The sequence below is a fragment of the Neofelis nebulosa genome, chromosome 17, assembly GCF_028018385.1.
Source record: "Neofelis nebulosa isolate mNeoNeb1 chromosome 17, mNeoNeb1.pri, whole genome shotgun sequence".
Taxonomy (NCBI): domain Eukaryota; kingdom Metazoa; phylum Chordata; class Mammalia; order Carnivora; family Felidae; genus Neofelis; species Neofelis nebulosa.
Genome location: NC_080798.1, coordinates 19,388,157 through 19,403,972, shown reverse-complemented (window position 1 = coordinate 19,403,972; position 15,816 = coordinate 19,388,157). Strand labels below are relative to the sequence as shown.

The following is a 15,816-nucleotide window of genomic DNA, read 5'->3' as shown; positions in this document are numbered from 1 at the left end:
TGCCATTGTGTAACAAGAAAGCAGCCACAGATGATATGTAAATGAAGAAGTGTGGCTGGGATTCCAATAACATTTTATTTACAAAATCAGACAGAGGGCCTCGATTTGGCCCAGGAGCATAGCTTACTAACCACTTTTCTAATCCATGCCGTGGCTACCCAAAGATCCACAATGCCATGCCCCAACAGCCTCATGCCCCCTACACGGGACTGGCCTGTGTGGGCCTCTCTTCCACTTCCCACGTTCCAGTGTGGGACTCCAAGGAGTCTAAAAAGTCTACATTTGAACCTGGCCTTCAGCTTGGTCTGAAGGTGTACTTTGTCCAGAGAAAAAAGAACTTAACATATTTTATTCAACCATTTATTGCTTGAATTATAACTTTTAAACATTCAGACCTATGGTATGTGGTCTCCATTTATATTTTGCCCTTGCCCCAGAATGCAAGGGGCAACCTGTGCAAAAGCACAAACACTTCTCAGAACAGCCTCAGCCAGCTGAACGGGTCCCCACAGGCGCTCATCTGCAAAGGGAATCTGCGAGCTGGCTCCTATCTCCACATCGCTCCGGGAGAGTCTGGAGAGACCTGTGGCAATGCCGCGCAGCCTCCCTCGCCTTCAGCTTCTCGGCTTGGCTGCAGGCCCCACGCTCAGTGCTCATGTTCTCAGTGACAGAACAAGGATGACACCAACTGGCCAGTTCCTCATTCCTCCTATCAGATACTTCTGGAACGTCTTTTCTTTCTAGTTTATCTAACTACTTTCTTTGAACCTCTTGATGTTTGAACAACACATTCCTTTGTGGCAGATGGAAGACCTCTGAAGGTTGCTTTTTGTCTCCCTTTATCATTCATTTAACATACTATCCCTACCATGATGACTCCCACCTCTGTCGTCACCACCGCTGCCACCACCGTCACCATCACCACGACCATCAGCGCCACCACCGTCACCCTCATCATGACCCCCGCTGCCACCGCCATGACTGCCACCGTCACCATGACTACCGCCACCTCTGCCATCACCACACTGCCACCACTTCCTCTGTGCTCACCGCAGAGCCTATAAGTCACATTTCCGTCACTCAGAACGCTCCAAACCCAGAAGACGTTGTAGGGGGTCGCCATCTTACCAACACTAGTGCATACTCGTGTCCAAGAGACTTTGGAACTCCAACTAGCTACCTACGCAAACACCAGTATGGTGCCCAGATCTTGTAAGCAGTGCAGTGTATTGGGAAAGACGATCGATTCTCTAAAATGTTACCCCATGAAGTACTTCTAACTTTTTTAGAGGTAAGTGATGAGTATTGGTCTAAATATCATTTTCAATAAAGTAATACTTTTGGCAAGGCATCCAATAACATCTAAATCTAAGAATATACTGCTATGTAATTTACATAATTACTAGACTCTAGTAACATATAATTTGCTGTTATATAGTTTACTCTTCTTTTCATTATTTTGCTCTGTTTTTTTACTTTTGTCCTAAAATCGTGTTCTATAAACTCTAAAAGTTGTTCCACTGTAATTTGTTTTCTCTTTATGATGCTTTGAATCGCCAGGAGAAGGCCATTTTTATGAAAGTGCTTTGCAATACTATATTGATGAGTTACTCTATCATTTTTATTTGCCAATAGTTATGCCTATACTTATCATAATTTACTTATTTATACCCTCAATAACTCAAGTCACTGTCAAAACACATAATTAGGCAAGATATGAGACAGAACAAACACGGGAATTTTGCACACAAACATATAGGGCTGAATCAGTTATTGAGTGGATTCCCTTCTCTTCTAGCTGCAATAGAAAGAGCTGAGGTTTGGACTGAAAAGCCTCAAGTGCTGGTTTTGGCTCAGCCAAAACCCCCTGAGGTCAAAACCACCACCTTCCCTGGCCCTTAGTTTTCTTCCCACTGTAAAGAGAGGAGCATGATAATGCTGGTTCTCTGCTCTGCAATGCAGGTCATAGGAAGATCAAATGATAAATGCTTTATTAGCAGTACCTTAATGGGCTGGTCGGTATCATTTCACGGCGTACCAAGGCTGTTCATGGGATCATGATCCCTAATGCTGCGGTGGCATTTTGTTCCTTTGACAGATGTCATCCGAACAGATAATGTGCTGGAGCAGCCCTCTGTCTCTTTACTGGAACTCTATCTTGGGAATGAGGGCCTTCTTAAATTTTGCGTGTTAGGTACCTGCCTTGCTTCACCCTTGCCGTGGCCCTGGTACCCTGGGAGAGATACTTACAAAGCCCACAGATACAGGAATAAGCATTGTCATTGTTTCCTGGCCTATCGTGCTCTGGTTATTGAAGCTCCATCACAGAGGGGCTGGCCTTCTGCATTCCTTTACATCAAGCTAACCGTGGGCCTAGAAGTCATTGGATTTTAACTTCATGTCCCATCTTGTGGCTGCCCATGGACTAAGTCTCCCCTCTCTGCAAACTTTACACCTATATATACACTTCAGGAAAACAGAACAAAACAAAACAAAAGCAGCTATGAAGCTGTGTTACAGATTCTCTTTTCAGTCTTGGACCTGGGGTTGATGTACCTCACCGGATTTGGGGAATTTTGAACACTGGTATTTGGAATATTTTTTTCTACCCCATTCTTTTTTTCCTCTCCTTTTGGGACTCCAAATGCACATCTAATAGACCATTTTGATATTTTCCCAAAAGTCACAGAGACTCTTACTCATCTTCCTCAATCATTTTCTCCCTATTCAAATCTTCATTTGAATAATTTCTACTGACTTGTCTTCAACTTGACTCTCTTGTATCCAGTCTGCCATTAGGCCACCCCAAGGATGTCTTTGATTTCTGATAATACTCAACTCTGGGCTTACTTTTGGTTTTCTATAAAAAGATTTGGGAGTTCCTCGAGCCCCTCCTACTTGTCAGGACTTGAACTTCAAACTAGTACAGAAATATCTGCCTAAAATTCTACCTAAAACTTTCACTGGGGTCCCTGAGGTCCTGCCCTGTGCATGTTCCCTTTAGGAGTCAGCCAGAGATTTGGGGGAATTTATATGCACATTTTGTAGTATGACTCTCTCCTTCCTGGGAGGTCACCCCTCAATTCCCAACTGTTTTGGCAGCCCCAAAATCTAAGCTCAGTCTCTTCAGCTACTAAAACCACCTCTTTATATCTTAACCCTACTCTACAAGGTGCCGTGTGTTGCCGAAAGGCGGAATGTCCTCAGAGGAAAAGCCTAATAAATTGGCACTAAACCTATTTCCTTCCCTTCTTACAAGACTCATGTTCCCTTCAATTCCTGCCTGCTCTAGATTGTTTACCAGTGCCTTCAAGCAATAACATTAAAAAATGTTTTTCTTCTAGGGTTAGTAATCGTTATAAACAAGTAAGTGGGTCCAATACAAGATACTGTCATTTCCAGAATTAAAACCCCACCTTCCATAGAATTTTTTTTAAAAGATGTTTATGTATTATTTTTGAGAGAGAGAGAGAGAGAGAGAAGGCAAGTGGGGAGGAGGCAGAGGATCCGAAGCAGGCTCTGCACTGACAGCAGAGAGCCCGAAGCGAGCTCCCTGCAGGGCTTGAACTCACAAACCGAGAGATTATGGCCGAAGCCGAAGTGGGACGCTTAACGGACCGAGCCACCCAGGCACCCCCCTTCCATAGCATTTTAAAGGAGCTACTTTTCCTCCGACGCTCAATTGTAATAGAATTAAATGCAGTAAAGACAGAAGTCTCAATTATTTCCTTTCTTTAAAAAAGCTTTTGTTGTGATAGAGTATACATAACATAAAATTGACCAATTTCACCATCTTTAAGTGTATAGTTTGGTGGCTTTGAGTGTATTCAGACTGTTGTACAACCATCACCACCACCTCTCCCCAAACTGAAAACTCTGTACTCATTAAACAGTAACTCCCCACAACCCCTGCCACCAGCCCCTGGTAACCACCATGCTACTTTCTGTCTCCGTGAATTTGGCTATTCCAGGTACTTCATACAAGTGCAATCAAACAATATCTGTCCTTTTGTTGGAATGCCCCCTCTTCCAAATAAGTAACCTCTGGTTAAATGGCTGTCTGACCTCACATTTTTATCTCCGTGCCTTCCCACTACCCTACTGAAAGAACAGTAAAAGAGGTAAAAGGTGCAAATCCACAACCAGAGCTGGGAACGTCAGTAGAAATTGAAGAGATAAGAAATTTCAACAGCCTTATTGATGATGTAAAATGGAGGGCAGACACAAAGAACAAATATTGTATGATTCCCCTGATATGAGGTACCTGGAGTAGTCAAATCATAGAGACAGAGGGTAGAATAGTGGTTGCCAGGGGCTATGGGGAGGGGAGAACAGGGGGGTATTGTTTACCGGGTACAGAGTTTCGGTTTGAGTAGATGGGAAAGTTCTGAAGGTAGACGGTGGTGACGGCTGCACAACACTGTGAACGTAGTTAATGCCACCAAACCTTACATGCAAAAATGGTGAAAATGGTCAATTTTATGTCTATTTTACCAGACATACACACAAAAAAACGAGAATGGAGGCAACTGACAAAGCCAAGTACAGGAGGCCAAGGACTGGAATGCACATGGCGGGAAAGGAAACAGCAGCCAAGCAGAGAGCAGATCATCCCTTTGGACTCCCAAGTGGCTTGTGTCATATAAATACCCAGTACAACAAAGGGTAGGAGTAAGACAAGGGGCTGAACCTTGCCCACTCCCCACCACTCGGAACCAGCAGCCATGTGCTGGCTTGGCATACACCATTCCCAGAAATAGGGCAAAAGTTCTTCTCTAAAAGAGAATCGAACATCCCCAAACTTCCACCATCTGTCATCTAGAGGTTCACCAGCTAACTGTCTAAGAGAGTGGCTTCCCACCTGATCACCCTAAGTGAATTCCTTCAATTTGTGAGCCCCGTGCAAGCCCAGAGGTCCCATCCAGAGATTCCCTATGATCCTGTTCTCATATGTGCGCCAATAGTCACCAGACTTTGAGGAAAGCCTCCAAAAGGAAGAGTCACACTAAGATAAGCAAAACGAAACATAGCACCAAGAGGCGAGGGCCATCCTCGTACCACGGAACTATGGGTAGAGCAAAGGCTGTGCATGGTCAGAACAGGCACCACCCAGACATGACGAGCCCACCTTACAATGCATACAGCCTGGACCTCAGTCCCGCATGAAGGAAATAAAGGCAACGAGGGAATGGAAAAGAACTTTAAAATATCCCTAAGTACTACCCCTGTAAGATAAACCTTCATTTAACATAGCTAGAAATTAAGATAATGTCTAAAATGGATGAATCAAGAACTGGTGATGTAAGCATATTATTTAGAGAAACCACCAAGAGAAACAGCCGAACGAGTTAAAAGCGGCTGCCTCCGTAGGACCACGGCAGGGGAGACATAGGCTGGGAATAATTGCCCTGCGATAGAAGCCCGTCTGCATGATTTGATGGTTTAACCTTGTGCATGCATTAGCAGTACTTTGATTTTTTTTAATGTTTTTTTTTTTTAAGAAAATGACTGGAAGTTTTGTTGTTGTTTTTTTTTTCCTCATGTAGCATTGTTTCATTCTGGAATTTTCCAATTAAGCTTTTGGCTAAACACATACATATGATAATGATAATTATTCAGGAATCGGGAGGTTTGTAAAAACACTGTGTGCCATTAGAGTAATCAAGCTCAGCTCTAACACATCTTGGCTTTTCAGGATAATTAGACCACACTGGAGGCCCAGATGGGGTGAATGAGAAAGCCATGGGTGTCTGCCATATAGTAACAAGAAAACATCACCCAGAACTACTCAACTGGCAATTGAAATTTGCATGTTAACTTAGTACACAACAAGAAATGAATAAAAATGCCTGGATTGGAGGCAAAACATTTCACTTAAAAATAAAAAAAAAAAAAACCAAACATAGAACACAGGTGCCATAATGAAGCCCCTACACCACTCATTTAAGGCCTCACGTATTAAAATAGAATCTGTAAAGCTGGAAGTCGTTCCTTCTGTATCTCCTATTTTTTAAAAAGGTCACCTTCTGGGGCACCTGGGTGGTTCAGTGGGTTAAGCATCCGACTCTTGATTTTGGCTCGGGTCATGATCCCAGGGGCATGGGATCGAGCCACGATTTGGGCTCCATGCTGAGCATGGAGCCTGGTTAAAGATTCTCTCTCCCTCTGCCCCTCATGCTCTGTCTCCTAAAAATAAAAAAATAAAAAGTAAAATAAAAAAGGTCACCTTCACTGTATCTTTCTTGAAAGTTTACAAAATGCCAAAAAATAATTGGTCTCTTGACAGAGAGAGACCGACCAGTATTTTGCAGGTCTGTACATGGTCCTGAGTCAGTACTTGAGAATGCAGTGGTGAAAAGGCACATATACAGTCCCTGCTCTCGGCACAACTTGTGAACTAATGTTGAAAATGGATACATATACAGGCAATTCACCACACTGTGATTAGCTCAATGGCAGAGTTAGCACAGGTTGGATAGGAAGGCTGGATAGGATCGCTTGGACAGAGCAACTATCTCAACAGCTGCTCTCAGGACAGCAATGAGAAGGCCCTTGGACTGGAGTGATATCTAGACTTAGAGCTGCAGTGAGAAGGCTCCAGAGGGGGATTCAGAGAGAAGATTTACGTGGCTTCTGGAATGGAGGACAAAGCCTGGAGGGTTGAGAGAATGAAAGAGGACTTGGGCTGCTTCCAATTTTGATCTCAAACTTCCTAGTTGGGTTCTTCTTTCCAGCTTGGTTCGTGGCTCAGATGAAGACCCTGAGGGCAAAGCATCCCGCGATGGGACCTGAACCTACCCCCTCAAGCAACAAGGACTGCTCTGAGCCAGCAAGACCCTGCCAGTGATTGAGTCCGAGACGTGGATTGACCTGATCTTTACTGCCCAGGTGCACAGACCACACTTTTTTTTAAAAACCTGGAAGTGGGGCGCCTGGGTGGCGCAGTCGGTTAAGCGTCCGACTTCAGCCAGGTCACGATCTCGCGGTCTGTGAGTTCGAGCCCCGCGTCAGGCTCTGGGCTGATGGCTCGGAGCCTGGAGCCTGTTTCCGATTCTGTGTCTCCCTCTCTCTGCCCCTCCCCCGTTCATGCTCTGTCTCTCTCTGTCCCAAAAGTAAATTAAAAAAAAAAAAAAGTTGAAAAAAAAAAATTTAAAAAAAATAAAAATAAAAAAAAATAAAATAAAATAAAAACCTGGAAGTATTTTCTACACTTTGGAGACCATTGAGACACCAGTCTACTGTCTTCCTGGTGTTGGCCTCCCTGAAATAAATTCCTTTCTTGTTTCACCTCCACTCATTTCTCTGCCTTCAGATTTTGTCAGCAGCAAGTGGCTCGACTTGCCACACTCCACCCCACCGCCCCACCTCCACCCCTGCCCCTCGCCAGTGCTGCTGCACCAACTGTACCCAGCAACAAGAATGTGGGACAGTAAAGGGGAGTAATAAGAGTTGAGACAGGAGGGGCACCTGGGTGACTCTGTCAGTTGAGCGTCTGACTTTGGCTCAAGTCACGATCTCACTATTAGTGAGTTCGAGCCCTGCATCGGGCTCTGTGCTGATGGCTTGGAGCCTGCTTCGGATTCTGTGTGTCTCTCTCTCTGCTCCTCCCCTGCTCACACTCTGTCCTTCTCTCTTAAAATAAAATATAACTAAATATTAAAAAAAAAAAAAAAGTTGAGACAGGAGACTTCAAGAGCCAGTTCACACAGGGTTTTGTAAACAGACCCCAGGTTATTCTAAGGTCACAGAGCCACAGGAGTCATTGAAGGTTTTCTGAGGTAAGGTTTGAGGGCCAGATCTCACATCCTAAGATTTGCATTTTATAAATCTTTTCCTTGGGGCGTGGTTAAGCGTCATACTCTTGATTTCAGCTCAGGTCATGATCTTGAGGTTCGTGAGATCGAGCCCCACATCTGGCTCCATGCACTGTCAGCTGCTTCTCATTCTCTCTCTGTCTCTCTGTCTCTCTGTCTCTCTCTCTGCCCCTCCCCCTCGCACTTGCTCTCTTTCAAATAAGTAACTTTTTAAAAAAGAGAAAGCTTGGGGCACCTGGGTGGCTCAGTCGGTTAAGCGGCTGACTTTGGCTCAGGTCATGATCTCACAGTCTGTGAGTTCAAGCCCCGTGTCAGGCTCTGTGCTGACAGCTCAGAGCCTGGAGCCTGCTTCTGATTCTGTGTCTCCCTCTCTCTCTGACCCTCCCCCATTCATGCTCTGTCTCTCTCTCTGTCTCAAAAATAAATAAACATTAAAAAAAAATAAATAAATAAGAGAAAGCTTTTCCTCAGATAAATTCATTATAGACTGATTTTTATTACTTTGTTTACTTTCCAATCACACACTTCTTACCCATTTCTGTTGTTTGTTGTTAAGGTCATTGGACAAATATTTGCATGATGATAAGACTATTGTAACTAATTACAGAGTGCTATTCAGTTTACAAAGCACTTTATCATATGCACTCTCACAGAAGGTGGTATAGGCGGAGATTTCCTGGCATCACCATTCTTCCACCTCCTGTCCGTGGAAGATACTGATAATCGATCATGGCACAAGGTCCTGATGGTTTCAGACACATCCTCAGAACTTGCAACACAAACCTCCAGGCAAACAGTGCTATCTACTTTAGTTGTCACTTGATGAAAAGTTCAATTTGCCATCCTAGAATGGTATAAAGCACACACATTAATGGAATCATACAGATGTGGTTGAAATTCGTGATTTCCCACCTTAATGTTGGATTTAAGTTACTTGACATCTCTGAGCCTCAGTTTCCTCATTTACAAATTAGAAATAAAAACATGTTACTCAGAGCTACTATTCATCGAAAGGCAGCAAACAATGAAATTGTATCATCTGTGCATTTACCTGTGTAAATTCAGTGATCACGCTCTGAAAGGAAAGAGTAAGAGAGAAATCAGTAACAATTTCACTTTATGTGTCTGCACCACGGAGCAAACATGGGACATAGCACCTCCATAGCACCATCAATTAATCTGTTTATTGCATGTCTCATAGAATGAGCATCTCACTGCACTGAGAGTGGTTCTGAAGTCTGAAGGAACATATTTTCCCAAAACACAGACCTTAAATGCAGGCCAACAATGTCATATGTTATTTAACTGAAGGAACAACAGTCTACTCTAAATCTAGAGGAAACACCGACTGGGAGGGCCTCTCTAGGGATAAAATGGGCATATCCCTAATGGATACATATGGCCAAAAAAAAAAAAAAATCTTCCAAATTCCACTTCCAATGAGGTTGAAAAGGTCACAATGGACGACCATTTCCCCTGTATTAACGAGGGGGGGTGGGGGGGGGGAGAAATGAGTGAAGTAAAAATATTTTTACAGATATCACAAAGTAATCTACAGAAAGTACATTCTGGAAAAGGGGAACAAGACTTTATAGATGAGAAGAGATTAGTGGCTACTGGGGGCATTTGCCATGGGGGCAGGCAAATGATGGGGCCTGCCACCAGTCAGAGGGCTTTGCTTGGCCAAGAAGAAACCAGTGATACTTTAAACATCCCTATGGGCTAAAGCAACAGACAAGAATACATGAACATTGAGAACACAGAGCCAATCCTCCTCTTGGGTTAAATGTGTGGCAGTGCAGAAGGCTGGGGCCTGAACTGAAAGACAGTTCCATCATCTCCCAAAGTTTGGGGCCTAAGTCCTAATAGAAGGGGAAGCCTGTAAGACACATAGATCATATCTTGCCCTCAAGGCATTTGAACCCCAGGTGAACTTGTTATATTGTCATTTATAATAAAAAATACATGTTTGGTCTTCATCCTGTTTCTGGAAGAGAGCTCTTAAAATCCTTGAAATTTCCTAAGTAATGATAGTGATAAAGGAATCTTGTTTGTTTGTTCTTGCTTTTTTTGTTTTTGTTAATGGGGTAACTTTTAGAAAGTACCTAAGAATTGTGGCTGGTTGCCAGTGCAGTGGACAGGGTAATTACAGGTTAGAACTTTCAGTCCCACTCTCCCACCCTCTACAACCCCTACTCCCAACTTCTGGGAGTCAAGAGGGGCTGGAGATTGAATCAATTGCCAATGGCCAATCATGTCCGTGTAATGAAACTTATATAAAAATCCAAAATGAAGGGGTTCTGAGAATTTCCAGGCTGGTGAAGATGTGGAGATTTGGGGATGGCAGCACACCTAGAGAGAACATAGGAGCTCCACACCCCTTTCAACATAGCTTGCCCTGTGCATCTCTTCCTTTTGGCTGTTCCTGAGTTCTTTTTTTTTTTTTTTTTTTAATGTTTATTTATTTCTGAGAGAGACAGAGACAGGATACGAGTGGGTTAGGGGCAGAGAGAGAGGGAGACACAGAATCTGAAGCAGGCTCCAGGCTCTGAGCTGTCAGCACACAGCCCGACGCGGGGCTCGAACTCACGAGCTGTGAGATCATGACCTGAGCCGAAGTCGGACGCTTAACCCCTTGAGCCACCCACTCAGCCTTGAGTTCTATCCTTTTATAATAATCCAGTGATCTAGTAGGTAAAATGTTTCTCTGGGTTCTGTGAGCCGCTCTAGCAAATTAATTGAACCCAAGAAAGGGGGTTGTGGGAACCTCTGATATAGTCAGTTTGTCAGAAGTATGGTAACCTGTACTTGGGACTGGGTCTGATGTCCAAGGAGGGAATCATTGGAGCCCCCCAGTCTGTAGTTGGTTGGTCAGAGGCACTGGTAATAACCTGGGCTTATGATTGGCATCTGAAGGGGGTAGGGCAGTCTTGTAGGACTGAGCCCTTAACCTGTGGAATCTGGGTAAATAGTGTCAAAATTAAGTTGAATTGTAGGACACTACAGCTGGTGTCCAGGGGTTACATGGGAATCTCCTCACACACATTAGAATTGGGATCTTGTTGGGGCACCTGGGTGGCTCAGTTGTTTGAGTGTCCAACGTTAGCTCAGGTCATGATCTCATGCCTTGTGGTTCGCAGCCCTGCATCAGGGTCTGTGCTGACATCTCAGAGCCTGGAGCCTGCTTTGGATTCTGTGTCTCCCTCTCTGCCCCTCTCCTGCTCGCACTCTGTCTCTCTCTCAAAAAGAAATAAACATTAAAAAATTTTTAAAAAGAAAAAAAAAGAATCGGGATCTTGTAGCTCTTAAGCAGGGGAGCAACATGGGATTTGGGTTTTTGGAAGCCACAGTAATGAAATGTGTCACAGTTCTCAACCATTTTCTAGCACGTAAGTTGGAAATTCATGTGCATAATATACTATGGGCTATCACACTGATCAGCCTAGTTGATAATGACATAGAGTACAGGAAACCATGAGTTGGAAAACATTAAGTAAAAGCAACAAAGATTGGTGATTGATTGGGCCTAGCTAGATGAGTACTCTTGGTTTCAGTATCGGATACCTGGGGGAGTCCTGCCAGTGATGGGAATGAGGAGCATGGATAAAGGGCAGGTTTATTTTGGGGAAGGAAGGGTATAGATGCAGATAATTTTGAACACGTTGAGTTGGAAGTGCCTGTGAGATACGCCCCAAGCAATTGCATCTAGAAAGTACATAGTTTGTATGACCTGGAAGTCAGGAGATCAGGAATGAAGATGTAAATTTGGGAATCATCAGTTTTGAGATGGAAAAAAGATGAGCTCACTCAGAAAGCATGAGAAGCCAAGCTAGGTTCCAGGGTTCAAAGGGAAAGGAATGAACGGGAGTAAGAGCTCAACTCCCCGTCAGGAAGCTTGTACTGAAGCAGGTATTTCATAGCCTTCCTTTTTTTTTTTTTTTTTAGTGTTTTCTAACCTACTTTTATTTATTTATTTATTTATTTATTTATTTATTTATTTATTTAATATATGAAATTTACTGTCAAATTGGTTTCCATACAACACCCAGTGCTCATCCCAAAAGGTGCCCTCCTCAATACCCATCACCCACCCTGCCCTCCCTCCCACCCCCCATCCACCCTCAGTTTGTTCTCAGTTTTTAACAGTCTCTTATGCTTTGTCATAGCCTTCCTTTGAAGCCATTGTGCATCAGACCCAAAACAACCTCTAGTCTTGTCTCCTGCCTTTCCCCCTCTGCATTGTCAAGCTTCTCGCCATTTGTTCACTTAGCTCAGCAGGCATCGTGTCTGTGCCCGGCCCTCATCCAACTGCTCGTTCATATAGCGAATTTACTGAGAAGCCACCCTGTGCCAGGAGCTACGTTAGGTCCTGACCATACTGCAGTGACCAAAACATCCCTGCCTCAAAATGTTTACATTCTAGCGAAGGAGACGTACACACACACATAATTAAAAAGACATACAGGGGAGAGGTAAATGCTATGAAGAAAAAGTAAGCAAGTTAAGAGCATATAGTGATGGAGCTGTCCTATTTTAATGAAGACAATAAGGAAAGTCATCTCTAGAAGTCACATTTGAGATCTGAATGAAGTGCAAAAGTTCTGGGTGAAGAAAGGGGGGCTAGAACAGAATGGTGAAATGAGGTAACAAGAAGCTAAATCATATATGTTTTTATAAGCCTAAGTAAGGAGTCTGGCTTTCACTCTGTGTGACAGGGGATAACCGTGGAGAGTTTTGAGTACAGGAAGGACATGATCTGACTTAGGTTTTGACATGATCCCTCTGGCTGCTGTGTCCATAATTAACTACTAGGGGCAAGAAGAGAGGTAGAGGGATGTTTTAGGAGGCTATTACAATAATGCTGGGCAGGGTAAGTGGGGTTTGTTGTGCTAAGAGTAGGGATGGAAATGGCGAGAAGTGATCAGGGTATATTTTATAGGTGGAATGGACGGGATTTGCAGTGAGAACAGATGAGGGGGTGAGAGAGAAGGCAAGGATGACTCCAAGGATGAGCAGGTGAATTAATGATACCAGTTACCTCAGCGGTAAATAATGAGCAAAGGTTAACTTTAGAGGGAAAATCGGGAGTATTGCTTTGGATACACAAAGTTAATTAGATGCTGATTAGACACCCAACTAGAGAGGTTGAGAAGACTATGGCTTATATGAATCCAGAGTTCACAGAACCGGTCAAAGCTGCAGACAAATGCTTGGGATTGGTCTGTGTACACTGGTATTGAAAGCCACGAGTCTAGATGAGACCATCTGAAAGTATTGGACAGAGTCCCAGCTCCAGCAGCTGCGAAAGAGAGAACGGGGGGGGGGGGGGGGGGGGGGGAAGGATAGTTGGCTAATGGATGCTGTAATGGGGCCTTGAGAGCTTCAAAAGGGGCATAATAGTCTCAAAGGGGAAAGGACCCGGTCATAGAGGGGCTCGCCAGCAGCTTGGAGGCGGATGGGCAACTTTCCAGGCTGAGGTATCCGCATTAGCAAAGACACAGGAGTTAGGACTAGATACGACGGGCCTGGAAATGGCGGAGGCCGCAGGAGAGGTTAAGAGCGCCGCGCGCACTTCCACTCCAGCCCACGGCGTCCGAGAGCCACGAGGTACTCCGTCTCTCCCTGAGTCGCCTCTCCGCCCGCGCGGACACGGCAGCCCTGGACTTCGCCAAGCGGCGCTGTCAGGACCACCGAGGCCGCACGCCGCGGAGGGCTGAGCCGCTCCAAACCGGCCGACTCTCGCGAGAGCGCGGCCTCGCCAGCCCAGCATGCCCCGCGCCGCCGCCGCTGCCGCCGCCGCCGCCGCCGCGCCGCGGCTTGAGGGCGGGAGGCTGGGGGAGGGTAGCGGAGCCGGCGCCGCCGCCATGTTGGGTCTGAGGCGGCTGCTGTAGGCGCCGACGGAGCGAGCGGACTTGAGGAGCGGCGACAGCGACGTGGGATCTGCCTCTCTGCGAGCGGCCGGGAGCGGCGGCGGCGGCGGCGCCATGAGCGGGGGCACCCCTTACATCGGCAGCAAGATCAGCCTTATCTCCAAGGCGGAGATCCGCTACGAGGGCATCCTCTACACCATCGACACCGAGAACTCCACCGTAGCTCTCGCCAAAGGTACGCCGGGGCGGGCCTCGGGGTGGGGTGCTGCGCCCGGCTCTCGGCCCGCGGCCTCCTCGCTCCCTCCCTGCCCCCTCCGTCGTCCTCCCGGAGGCCGCTCCCTTCCCTCCCTCCGGGCCCCGGCGTCTCGGGCTGGGCCGCGGCCTCCCCGGGCTTCCCGGCTCCCACCCCGAAGGTCCGCGCCTTCAATCCGGGAACTACAGGTCGGTGAGCGGGGCGGGCGGGGCGGCCCTGAAGTCCGAGAACGGGCCGGAGAACACGGAGAGACGTGTCTTCCAACTCCGAAATTCGGTGGTTCTGTCGTCTTACCGCAAAACAAAGCCTAAGTATTGAAAGAATTTTTCCGCCTAGCTTGAGTTTAGTGCTGATTTGGTGAATCTAAGGCACCTATTTTCTCACGTTCTTCATTTCAATTCGTTACGGTATTCATCAGGTGAACTGTAAGTAATGTGCAAAACTTTGGGTTTGCTCAGCGACGCAGACGGTCTCGAAGTGCCATCGGTACCATCCAGCAGATCGCATCCCACTTGTCTCATACGTGGTATTTACCTGTTAAACCGGAATCCTTCTCCAAGGCTGTTGTGCAACCACCTCTTTAAAGCTGCTTGCTGTTGTCGCATCGACCCTGTTTCTGGAAAGCCGGTGCGGAGTACCCTTAATCGGAGTGGTCATTGGGCGCTGACCGATCGTCGGGCAGCCTCCCCGGGCCGGCGGATTCTGGGTGTTGAGGATAGTGCCCTGCCCGTAGTAGAGTATGTAATTAAGGGTCGCACAGGCTGAGTGGGTTTTCTCTCCGTTCACACGTCCTGTGCCTTCGCTCCGCCAGAAGACCAGGAAGAAAATAAACTTGAGCTCATTCTCTAGAAAGAAATCTCGCCAAGTTAAGAATACTTAGGAGAGGGTAGCAAGATAACCAAGGTAGCTTTCCCAGCACATCTGGTAGTGTTACAGAATGAATACCGTGGTAGAGACAGAGGGCCAAGGGCTAGGAAGAAATTATCTAGATCTGTAAAAAGAAAAGAAAAGAAAATTAACGTATAACTTACAGGAGAGTCGTTTCACAATATCAAGCAAACGTTTTAGTGACATTTTTTGTATCCTTTTTAATAACACTTGAGTTGGGACAAATTTTATTACCTGAGTAAGAGGTCTTAAATTTTTTTATCTTGGGTTCCTTGCCACCCCGCTCTCCCCCCATGGATATTTAGCTGTATATTGTGTTAGTTTTTATGGCTTTATGAAATTATGAAAAAGGCTTCCTAAAGTTCTCGATGACAGCCACATACAGTACTTTTCATTAAGGGCGTTTAATAATTTTTTATTTAAGGTGTGTTGCCAGCCTAGTGACTTATTGTTGAATTGGCTGTGCCTTTATTCTTCACAGTGAAAAAAAATACGTACATATGTAAGATTTCAAAAAGTCTTTTAAAAATCTTTGAATATGTTCTTTTATGCAGGAAAACTAAAAAATCTTTATTTTGTTAATGACCAACATTTTAAAAAACTTTTATTTTCAACAGCTTCTAGAGTCCATAAACTAAAATTTTATTATTCTGTAATAATTCATATGCCAGTTTGTTCCTTGTATCAGTCATGACTTCATAAATAGTACAACAGTGAAAAGATTTTTTTAATCATTGAATTTATATCTGTACTTACGGCTTTGATAATCTCACGACACAAAATATATGCTTTTTCTTAAGCAGTAGGAGTTATTTAATGTGTGGCAGGTTTGGGAAGTTAATTGTGTTTGTAAAAACTGAAGTTATCAAATTTTGGTAGCTTATTCTACTTAGCAGTATCTAATCTAGAACTACTATATAGCTGTCTAGTCAACCCTGGGCACTTAATTCAAATTTTAAAATTAGAAGTGGGGTGTTTGGTCTTCAAATTT

General features: G+C 45.0%; 1 protein-coding gene and 2 long non-coding RNA genes across 6 annotated transcripts in view; 2 read left to right on the top strand and 1 right to left on the bottom strand.

Moving 5' to 3' along the window:
* Positions 1-1,071: 1,071 nt before the first annotated feature.
* LOC131499508 (uncharacterized) lies at positions 1,072-7,309 on the top strand. Its single transcript, XR_009255919.1, has 3 exons — positions 1,072-1,291; positions 6,735-6,923; positions 7,200-7,309. It is a non-coding gene; the product is annotated as an uncharacterized LOC131499508 (long non-coding RNA).
* A 1,000-nt stretch (positions 7,310-8,309) lies between these two features.
* On the bottom strand, positions 8,310-14,477 carry LOC131500280 (uncharacterized). The gene is made up of 3 exons (XR_009256214.1): positions 14,091-14,477; positions 8,866-8,889; positions 8,310-8,658 (listed from the first exon to the last, which is right to left on the bottom strand). It is a non-coding gene; the product is annotated as an uncharacterized LOC131500280 (long non-coding RNA).
* Positions 13,610-15,816, top strand: part of LSM14A (LSM14A mRNA processing body assembly factor) — a 48,925-nt gene continuing 46,718 nt past the window's right edge. Inside the window, exon 1 of one of the 4 annotated variants that reach the window (XM_058709258.1) lies at positions 13,610-13,919. In XM_058709258.1, coding sequence (XP_058565241.1) covers positions 13,799-13,919 — 121 coding nt within the window. In that variant the 5' untranslated portion in view covers positions 13,610-13,798. The remainder of the gene's footprint in view (positions 13,920-15,816) is intronic. The other 3 variants (XM_058709257.1, XM_058709256.1, XM_058709255.1) reach the window with 3 other exon arrangements.